This window comes from Mus caroli, unplaced genomic scaffold (genome assembly GCF_978045245.1).
Source record: "Mus caroli unplaced genomic scaffold, Mus_caroli_1 scaffold_20, whole genome shotgun sequence".
Classification (NCBI taxonomy): domain Eukaryota; kingdom Metazoa; phylum Chordata; class Mammalia; order Rodentia; family Muridae; genus Mus; species Mus caroli.
The window spans coordinates 33,282,808-33,294,435 of NW_028227275.1; the positions used below are offsets into that span (position 1 = coordinate 33,282,808).

An 11,628-nucleotide genomic window follows, 5' to 3' on the forward strand; every position below is an offset into this window, starting at 1 on the left:
TTATCCAGAAAAGTGAACAGATGAACTGACTCTGACTCTTACCCAGCTCAGCTGGAGAGGGTCGAAGGTCATTCCCCCTACAATTCATCTGTACATATACATATATAGTCCTCACATGTCAAATGCATAGAAAATATCTCTCCCTGGGCTTTTAAAACATCTCCTCTTCTATATTGGATTCTTTGAATTCACATGTACTGTCTTCATTTGCTGTGTGTGTAGAACTTCATCATTAATCCCAGAGATAGTGTTTGGCAGGGCCTCTGCTGCTCTGTGCGTTATTCAGCACAGGAATCATGAAAAACTTGGGTGTGTGTGTGTGTGTGTGTGTGTGCGTGTGTGTGTGTGTGCACTTGCATGCATTTTATTTCCAGCATTATAAATAACCAACCACTTTCAAGTTAAACATAAACTTTTTAAGGTAAACCTTTGTTTTTGGTAACAATCAACTTTGAATTTTTTTTTTCATTAACAAGTACAATATAATTTGAACCACCTTATTCCAAAAGTTAATAGTATTTCAAAATTTGGTGGTTCTGAGTGCCCCCATAGCACTACAAGCCAACCACCCTGGCTTCATGTGATGTCAAAACTCGGGTACATTAAAAATATTATTTAAGATTGCCATCGGGCTAGCTATATAAATTGTATAGTTCCAACCTGTAATATATATTTGCAAGTATTTTAACATTGGAGTCTCTGAAATCTGAAACCCTTGTGTCCCCAAGCATTCAGATAAGGGATGCACAGCCTGTCCTTACCTTTTTTTTATAAGCAGTGATGTGCTTAGAGCTATAACTGTCAGTTTGTTTCAAGAACTAGATTCTAAGAATTATTAAATGAAAATCCAAATGTGCCGCCAGTCAGAGATAACATAATGACTCTCAGCTTTGAACGTTCTCTGTTTATAGTCCTACATGTTTAACTAAGATCCAAGGCGGAGAAGTAATCCCTGTGACTATTTGTTGCTTGTTTTACATTCTGTGATTGAAAACTCATATATGACTTATATTGTGATCTTTATTTAAATGTACATCAGGTTCTGGCCCATGTGCTCAGGATCCCCTTCAGCAGTGCAGTAGCTGTGATTGTGTTGCCCAGAAACCTGTAACTGTGAAGCAGTGGGAGTCACTTGTCCTGGAGGCCTCTTCCCTTAGAAGGACTCACCTAGGAAAGCGATGCATTTATTCCAGGAAAGCTGCTTAACAGTGGCCTAGCCACGGAGTGGGGAGTGGGGTGCCTCTACTTACTCTTCTTCTGCAGCACTAAGAAGCACAGGGACTAACTATCCAGAACTGTGGCAACGATGAATTTGATTTGAACATGGAACTCTTTATAAGCAAGTAGGAAAGTCCACATCCAAGTATAGTAAATAAAAATACCAACTCGTACTTGGAAGTGAGATGGCCATAGGAACTTTCTGGAATGATGCCTAAGCTTCCTCTGAAGTGACTGTCAATGAGGAATATTCCAGAACCCAGACCTTCAAATAAATGTATATGCTCCCAAGGTAGCCACTGTGGAACATAATGTTTGTTTAGGTGGAAAAAGAAACAATGTGTGCATGTTTGCAAAATAAGATCAGTTTTATTACTTTATAGACATACCTTGTAGATGAAAAATATACTCCTATCATGGAACTCTTTATAAGCAAACTTCTGAATGTAAGTAGAATTTCTGTCTCATCCTTTTTAAGTCTGTTGAGAAATCTGAATTTCTAATAACTACTTTGAAAAAATACCGTTGACTCTTTTCTAAAAGCAGAGGCTTTGCGTCGCACTTCGCTTCTTTTGGATTAGCTTTGTACCTCCGCTAGTCAGTTTTTTATTTAGTGTATCTATCTTTGTTCCCCCAGAGAGACTCAAAATGTACCCTCTTGCTGTTAAATTATCATCAAGCTATTGAACCAAAGTAGAAAGGAACACCAATGCCCATGGCTATTAATTGTTCCACGATGTTGAGAACTCTTTCACATTGTTTTTAGCAAGTGCCTTTCCTTTTGTAAAAGTGGGGCCCTGGTATCTTGGTAAACCAAAGTATCAATTTAGAGAAGGCTCAGCTTTTGTAAATGTGAGCTTCCACCAGATTTGTCACTCTCACAGATGAGAGAGCCCCACCACTCCTAGACCATGCTCCAGCAATGGTGAAGGAGCCAGCTGGCTCACCGGCTGGACCGAGCATGGGGAGAGGACCTTACGTAGGCTGCTTGGCTGGGGCTTTTCCACATTTATTTCACCACATCCATCATCCTGGGCAGTCAGTCCTGATTCTTCATTGCTGAATTGAAATTAAAGTAAAACGGAGCCTGGAAGCCAAAGAACATTGTGAGCCTTTCTCAAAGAGGTGAAGACAACTCCAATTGCAACATATTTTAAACGTCAAATTTGACACATTTGATTGGAAAATTGTGTGACCTGTGTAGTTAGGGATCAAAATGGTCACCGGTTCACACTTTTAAAAAGTCATGGAATGATGTTTTTACCACAGACTGATAGAATACTATTTTATTCTGTCAAGTAGTAACTATTACACAAATGTCTATTATTTTGCAGTTTGGCGATTTAAATGCTGTATCTCCCGGAAATCTGGATAAAGGTAAGAACTGAAAATTCTGAAGGGCTTTTTGACTGAGCTCCTGTGAGAGGAGTCAGCATAACTGTGCAGCGCTCTGATCCTCTGGGCGTAGCGAACAGACCCCGTGTGAGAGCAGCGGCTGTCTGTGGAGTCTGTCCTGACACTGCTGTTCCTTCCCTCCGTCCTCAAGTCTTCCACTGAACTGTACTAAATTCAGAAGGCTGGATTTAAGTGCAGTCCCAGACTTCTGTCAACTTCTTGACAGAAGCTCAATATAAATAACAAATTATTGACCATGGCCAAAATCCTGGAGTGAAATTTTAAAATTCGACAAGAGGTTTTAGTCAAAGCAAGAAAAAAGGCCCCTTACCTTACCCTGTAGTCAGCTGACTTTACAGTGGAGAAAGAACTCAGAGGTAGTAGTGATGTTCACGGCAAAAAGCAGGATCAGCAGTAGTTTGGTGGGAAAGGATACACGGATTCTCACCAGAGCCTCTGGAGACACAGGCACAGCACTGTTTCCCCAAGTGTGGTGCCCCAAGGTTCCCAGTGTGTCCCGTTCTGTGTCTGACAGCAGGAAGCATTGCATTAGAGAGCCATATTTGTATCATCTCTCTTGGGACATCCCTCTCTGAAACGTGCCTGTCATTATTGTGCTTGGCTTAATTTCCTTTTAGTATCCGAACAGGAAAATTAGAAAGTTAGACTCCCCCCATATGTTATTGTTTCAAAGGTACAACCTGTATAATTGCAATAATAACCCTCAGAAAAATCAATGGCTGATCACTCGCCCCCAGATGCTTCCTAAAGTGAGGAATCAAACGGTTTGGTCAATTTGAAGAGTAGCTCGGTGTAGCTGTTGTGCAGCAGCTTCCATAAACTCCAGTGGGATCCAGGAACAGAAGCACAAATGTCTGTAGACCTGCACTTGCTGTCCTGCGAGACTGGAAGCCCTGTCACTCAGACGCCACACCTGAGTCAGAGAGATCTGGGACTCTTGTGATTGTTCTGAGTGTGTTCTCAGGGCTATTTCCAAATGCCCTGCCCTGCCCTGCCATTCCATTCCATTCTTCCCATCCCTGCCCTGCTCGCCACTTCTCCCTACATGCCTTTGATGGTGTTTCTGTTTGGAAAGCAGAGGCCAGAACATGTCATCTGCCATCACCTTTCTGATGGGGCTCAGCTGGTTCTGTTTATCCCTAACCCTTGGGCTTCCCAAAGCTACAAGGGAAATGTGAAGTTTTTGTGTGCTTTTTAAAATTTGGTAGTAAAAGTAAATGTATTATATGTTTAATTTCTAGGAATGTATTGCAATTACTTATGGTATTAATCCTGCCAAGAAACAAGTCCTTTGTGCCATTTTTAAATCTCACATTACCACTTCATTATAACTTTTTTCTTAGCATATGAATTAAGAATTTATTCAATTCGGTGTTTGCTATCTGTACAGCAATTGTTATACAATAGTGATATCACAAGTCATACTGCAGTAGTTCCTCTGTGGGATGGCACAGGCTCATCTGCAGTAAGTCATCGAGGAAAGAACGTAGTCGGTGTAAATTTGTGTGTGTGCCCCCACCCCCAAGTGCCTCCTTTATGATGCAACAAATTATGCCATTATTTAATACAGAAATTTTATATAAATTTCCAGACATCTAAAAGAATTGTGGATCTCTCACTATAGCACTGATGGATATAAAATCCCATGAGAGGAAAGCCTATGAGTCCTCCCATAGGGAGCACGGAGGTCTCAGAGCGAACTGGCACACTGATCCGGTTCTAAAGCATGCACTGATGTCTGTTTCTCTTTTGTCTCCTGCTGGTATTTGTTTGTGCAGATGAAGGCAGCGAAGTAGAAAGTGAGATGGATGAAGACCTGGATGATTCTTCAGAGCCTCAGGCCAAAAGAGAGAAAACAGAGCTGAGCCAGGCGTTCCCAGTAGGCTGCATGCAGCCTGTTCTGGAGAGTGGTGTGCAGCCCAGCCTCCTGAACCCTCTACACAGCGAGCACATCGTCACAAGTACACAGACCATCAGGCAGTGCAGCGCCACAGGCAACACCTACACTGCAGTCTAACAGCAGGAAAGCAGATTTTTCCAGCTTACTCTAACCCCATTGATACTGGGCTTAAGCTGAAATTTTAACAAGCCTGAAGGTTGACTGTTGTCAAAAGTCTATCTGTGCTGAACATTACCTTTTTGGAGTTGTGAAATGGAATGGGTGTATGTATTTTTCCAGGTCTTTTTTTTTTAACACAAATTATTTGCCTTTTAATAATAGAGCCCCTCCCCCCTTAGTTTCAGGTGTCAAGAAGGATTTTTACAACACTTAATGTCATTGTTTTTGTTTTCTCATAATTAAAAAGTAATTTACATTTTGTAGCTTAAAATATTTTATTGTTGATTGTTAGTCTTGGTGTATGATTTTATGTGTAAGTTTTTTAATTAGATGCACTTCTGTGAAATATCAAAAGAAATGAATTTCTTTGATTTACACTGGAGGCATGCCCATTTGGCAGCAGATGCATCAAATTTGCTTCTGAAAGGTGCTTTTCATTGGACAGAACCATAAGACACTATTTTGATAACATTTTGGAGTATGGAGAGAATACAGAGCGTTTTTATTATAGTGGTAGAGGGTTGGGAAGGTCATCTATTTTTCTCTGAAAAAAATTGAGCTGTGCATTTATCAGTTCAGGATAAATGACAGCATTGCAAGAGATTATGCTAATATGTACATAATCTGTGTACATAATTATTAAACCACGTTAACAATGCAAGCTTCCGTTAGACACTGACTTTTAACTATTATTTGTGTACCAATTCCTCTGTTTAAAGACTACTGATTCTGTATTGGAACCACTGTACAGATGCATTCTGCTGTTAAGTGGGGCTGTTATAGTTAGATACTGCAGCTGAAAAAATGACTTGACTTTTTTTTTTTAAGTGTACATGCTACTTATACTGAGCTGGACATACAGGAAACCATTCCATTTGGATGACTTTCTTTTATTCCAGGTCATTTTTCTAATAGTAGTTCAATATGCTGCTATTATAAAAGAAAATGTATAGAATGCAAGGAATGTAGCGACCTGCATATTGTTATTTCCTGGTTTCTAAAATACATGGATTTAAATTTTACACAGAACCTGAAGGCAGTGTGACTGGCACACCTCACTGTTGCTGACCCCGACTCTGTAGGATTTGGATAGGTGGCTGGATGGACCATTGCCATTGGAGAACGTACATCAGGGATCATCGTACCTCGGCTATTACATGGTGCCTTAAAACAGAACTGAGCTAAGGTTTAGTAAGGTTTATTTTGTTTGTGTGAATAACTCTTCAATCCATTCGGTAAAGTGCGCCTGTCATGCTCAGATTCCTGAAGTAAAGACAGGTCACATGTTCTTCAAGGGGAATTTAGGGGAAAATGAAGCAAAACAAAGAGACAAAAACTTCAGTTTCTCTCTGAGGGACCGTGAGTGGACTTGTCTATGTTTTATCCTTGGAGCTGAATATCACTTTATAACAAATCAGATTGCTAAGGGTGTGGACTAGCAGTTTTCATCCAAACATGTTACCTAAAGATCATGTGTTGTAGACCATTCTTATTTAGTTATAATTCTAGAAAGGTAACAGAATTAGCAGGTACTTATTGAAGTGCATCTTTTCAGTCTAAATGTCTGTCTGTGTGTCTGGGTGTCTCTATGTATACGCATACACACACACACACATACACACACACACATATGGAGCTGGAGTCTGCTACAGTCAGAAGGTGAGATCTTAAAGAGCACAGCTCATCCCATTTTACTTTGCATGAAAAGCCAAGGTTCTTTTAACTCAAGCTGTCAACAACAGCAACAACATGGGGCATAGCCTTTCATTTACATAATTATAAAATTAAATCAGTGCAAGTCAATAAGGGATTAAGTCAATAAAGCCAAAAATGGAAAGGAAAGCACAAAATGACACACAAATCACTACTGAGGCCTATATTAAGCTGAAGACTTCATCTTTCCAGTTGGATTGGGTGAGGGATATGGTTGAGGAGAAGAGGCTGTGCCAATCTGGAAAGTTAAAAATAGCAAATGGCTTATCAGGAAACACAGTCTATTGAAACTGTTATTGCCTGATTGTCTCAAACTTCTGAAAATCAACAGCATTTCTTAAGTGAAATTTAAATGTCTTACATATAATTTTAATGGATTCAGATTTTGTATGGAGCAACCTACTCACACACAAGTCTTCACTGGCATCCAAGCATCACTTCATTACTGAAGATCCCAAGGCAATGAATTTGCAAGCCCCTCCCCTCCATCATCCATCATAAGCTACAAAAGACCATGGACCTACTTCATTGTGAGTTAGAAAATGTTTACACATAAAATTCAAACCATAAACTAGCTCTCTTCATCTTGCCTCTCCCTCCTGAGGTCTTTCAGTCTCCTGTCCCTCCTTGTCACCCCAGACGACATCATGTCTGTATTGGACCAAATGTATTTACTGGTTTCACTGTGTTTATTGGTTGACTTTTTAAAATGTATTTGTATCATTGTTTCATTTAATTTAATGTTGGAGATATTTGTATCCTGAGAGGAATCAGCTAACAATTGACAGACATAGATTTATGAGAGGGAGGGACTGAATGGCCCTCCAGAATTCAACATTTCTTCCAGTTGTTCATGGTTTGTTCTCAATTAGGACAGAGTAGAAATTAACAAGTATTGTTATGGTTGAAATTGACTCCAAAATATTCTGGACTTTTAGAAATATTTAGGAACATTAATCCTTTGACACCAGTATAGATAGCTTTAACCAATACACACAAAAGAATACCCATGGCTTATGATACTTCTAGCTATTTGTAGTATATTGTGCACACATCAATTTTGGATTTGAATTGTGAACTATGTTAGAAAACAAAAACAGTAATTTACGTGCAGGCAAAATTTATAACAATCACATTTGTCTTAGTTATTTAACATTTTGTTTCTGTTTCTCCATTTATTGAAACTGACTTTTCTAAATAATATCAGCCACTAACAGTCTCGTAGTAGACGTATTGGCATAACACACTTTTTAAGGACTTGCTGGTATTTCTTGGCATTATAATAATGCTAGTCTTGAGATACATGTATGTGAATCAAGCACTACACTCCTAGTGCAGAACAGGGAAGGGAGGTGCATGAACTATCAGTGCGTTTCAGAGGAGATTCCCATGTAATACGCTTGAGTATCATAGGTATAGTTTTATATCGGCAAATACTTTGAGAATTATAGCCAAAAGATCTACACTTCCAAAACCAGTGAACAATGGATGGAATGGATGAAACTTCTCCTGGGAACACAGGGCCCAGTTTTATATTTCCCCTTTGGATTTACCAAGTTACTAAGAACATCAGGACTTGCGTCCAGATCTTGACTGTATGACTCTTACTGCCTTTTTGGAAATCTGCGTTCCTTTTTGTGACTTTTTTCCTTGTACTGTATAGCACGGTTCATGCACCTCTCTTTAGATGGTGTACTTTAAAAACAGAAGTAAAATACACAAATGGTTTTCTCGCTGCATACCTAAAGTTAGTAGTGTGCAACATTAACTGCCTTTAATTTGTAGTAGGCGAGCAAGAATGAGCACATTCTTGCAGAATGCTGTAGACGTCAGTCAGGAGTGAGCACAGCTCCCATGCTGTGATCCTGGGCCTTTTTACATGGACACACTCTCTACAAGTGCTACATGCATTTTCAGTTTGGAAAGATTATTATCACGTTATTATCATTAATATTATTATTTAAAATGTCTAAGATAATGCTGTGCTTGAAACATCCGTGTGAAAGAAAACACGTGTGTCGCTGTGATGGTCCTCGTTGCATGGACATAGTTGAAAGTCAGAAGCTTGACGTGTTACGCTTGCACACGAGTTAAGGCAGTGGTTATAGACAACAGACTGACTTTGTCATAACCTCCCCTCCTCAAGTTCTTTTGAACAAATCACGATCATCCAGAAACTAAAATCAGGACTTTTCTGATCTCCGTGGATCACAGCAGAGTCTGGGGGAGGAAGGTTGTCAGTGCAGTGTTGTTCAACAGCGGGCTGTGACTGGATCAGAGCAACAACCTCCATGTACATGGTAGAACAAACTCATTAACAGAACCCTAGTATTTCTGTGAGTCTGGTGATTTTAAAAGACTGGAACTGAAGCATTAATTCAGTGCTTAGTTCTAGTATTAGAAAAGCCCTTTGCTGTAATGCCTTGTATTAACCCTTTGAGCATTGTAAGATATACAATGGGGGATGAAAGCCTTTCAGATCATTTATTTAGACTTAAAAAAGTAAAATAGCCTCTATATCCAAATGTCTAATTACACTGTTTTTTAAAGGGGGGGGTCGGAAAAGAAAGTGTCTCCATGCCGAACACTTGCATTTTATATACAACTCTTAATTTTCCTTCAAGAGGGCTGGATAGATTTATTCCCAAATATTCACTGCCATCTAAGTAAGTGTACTGTTTACAGAAGATAAAATCAACTTTTCTAGCATCACATGACTCTCTAGAAAAGGAGGACGCACACATGGGCCTATGCTGGCCTATGTAGTAACTGATTTCTGCACACTGGAGGTACCTGTTTGCCTTTAAAAGGTATGATAAAATAAAGGGTTATGTTTTGTCTTTTTTCCCAAAACAAAAGATCTCATTTATTTAGCTTTAGAAAGTACAAATGAAGCCTTAGAAGGAGTGAGTTCCACTACACACAGCTGGACTCTGAGGTACTTAGGCTCTTTGGAGTTGCATCTATCATGAAATATTGTTTGGAAATCATGCGGGGCATAATTTTATCTATGCTCCAGAACATTAATACTTTGTCATAAGATAGAGAGAGGCAGAGTGGCGAGCAAGACACTCACTTGCTCTAAGCTCTTCTGCCAGGAGATGCTGTGACTACTGCTTCAGCTATCTCTGAATGTCATTCTGCTTACAACATTTGCTGATTTCTTTGAGGGAATTTCTGGACAGTTGATCTGGTCCTCCCCTATGTGACAGAACACGGAGCAGTGTTGTGCTCAGATACGTCCACGCTGCCCTCGCTGAGCACAGACAGGAGCATGACCTACTCCGCGGCGTCTGCCAACATCCATAGCATAGTGCAAGTGTCCGTACGTTGCTTTTTAGGCAGTTGAGGAAGTCAGACCATGCAAATTACTCATGTGTTAACATGCAATACTCAAAGGGTTTTACTTTAGCTCTCTTCTTTTGACTCTTCACGATGAGTTACTGTAAATGCTTCTCAGTTTGCATGCCTTGCCCATTGCTGCTAGTGATTTTATGTGCCAGTAGACCTGAGTTTAGTTTACCAATTTTACTTAAATAGTAAAAGCCACTTACAAAGTGACTGGCTAGGGTTGATTCTCCTTTTGTTTAAAGGGATTGGTGATACGTCGTCGTTCTAAAAGAAATGTTTGGTCTCTTCGATTTGGTTCTGATGTTTGAATCTTTTCCCCCTCTTTCCTTTGTTCTTTTTATTTATTTTTTCTTTCTTTCCTTCTCTTTCTTTCTTTCTTTCTTTCTAAATAAAGTATGATGTTGGGATTGGAAGCCCTGAGTAATGAAATATTTGGTAAGAATCATTTAATGTAGCTCAATAATGATGACAGCAAACCTCTGTGAGAAGGTTGATTCTGGGGAGGAAAGCAAAACTACAAAAACTCTGATTGACTTTTGATGACCAAGTAAATTTTCCTTGAGTAAATTAGCATTTCTGAACAAATGGTTGCCTTGCTTTAGCCCACATACCCAATTGTATAGGACCCAATGAGGAAGGTATTAAATTGTATTCGTTTGAAAAGCATCTTTTGTACCAAAGCAAATTCTTTTCTCTGCTCATCTCCATCATCGATTTGGACCTTTGGTGGCGACCAATGAGTCGGTTCCAGAAACTTAAGTGAGTGCCTTGAGAACGCTTGGGAACTGTGCCTGAGGTGGTAAACTCTTAATTAGGTTAACTGTAGCGCTTACCAATCAGTAACTACACTGTCACTCAGGGCTTTCGTACCTTCTAGGTAAAACTCCTTTCATTGTGGTTTTGGTTTTTTTTTTTTTTTTTAATACTGTATTTTTTTTTTAAGTGCCATCATTTAAAATTCACTTAGTAAGTGGCAGATTACATTATTCAGTCCCACAAGCACACGAACATAGTAACACTAGGAGATGTTTGAGCATTTATTTTACAATCGACTGAATATATGATGTAAATGAGGTAAGCAACTTTTGTAGAGATTGTATGTGTGAGGTAATGTACTGTTCTTTTCCAGTTTTTGGACTACAGTTGAATAAACTTTTTAATTATTTAAAAACATCTTTGCTGAATAACATGTGATGGGTTTTTTGTATAATGTATTTGATTTTGTAAATACGTATTTCCTGATGTGATTTTTGTGAGAAACGCTAAATCTTTTAGTATACCATGTCCTCTGAAGATTGGCAGGAGCTAAATACTAGTTTGTGGGCGATTTGTATTGTGTACTGTACAATAACTGGGGAACTTTTATAATTATAAAAATATATATTAACTTTTAGTGTGTTGTTTAAACAAATGACTGGAACATACTAAAGATATTAGTAGGATTTTTTCTGAATATTTCAGACTTGAACTCAGGCTAGCTTTCTTGTGTTTTTCAAAACAAAAAATGGTGTCTTGTCTTTTAAAAATCAATAAATTTGTTTCCTTGTTACAAACATTTGAAATGGCTTGGATTTTTTTGGGGGGGTTGTTTTGTTTTGTTTTTCCTCTCCTCAAATTGTTGTCAGGAGGCTTATATTACACCATCTCCTCTAGGAGGGTGCACTCTGTGTCATTCATTAGCTTAGAAACAAAATTAAGTTGTTTTCCTTCCTTGTGTCAAATGAAATTGCAATATTTACACATGAACAGCACAAAAAGAGAAAACAAAATTATAAGCCCAGCAGGGTACAAATCTTACCCTCAAAGAAAATGAGTGACTGAGTGCCACTTGATTTCAGGGGCTGTCAACATTTCCATTGTAAATCCAGATT

The 11,628-nt window shown here is 39.0% G+C and overlaps 1 protein-coding gene across 8 annotated transcripts in view; it reads left to right on the forward strand.

Moving 5' to 3' along the window:
* Rfx3 (regulatory factor X3) overlaps positions 1–11,535 on the forward strand; it is a 265,021-nt gene extending 253,486 nt beyond the window's left edge. For all 8 annotated transcript variants that reach the window (XM_029472432.2, XM_029472430.2, XM_085834163.1 and 5 more), the window contains 2 exons: positions 2,553–2,595; positions 4,413–11,535. In XM_029472432.2, the coding sequence (XP_029328292.1) occupies positions 2,553–2,595; positions 4,413–4,651 (282 nt within the window). In that variant the 3' untranslated portion in view covers positions 4,652–11,535. The remainder of the gene's footprint in view (positions 1–2,552; positions 2,596–4,412) is intronic.
* The last annotated feature ends 93 nt before the right edge of the window (positions 11,536–11,628 follow it).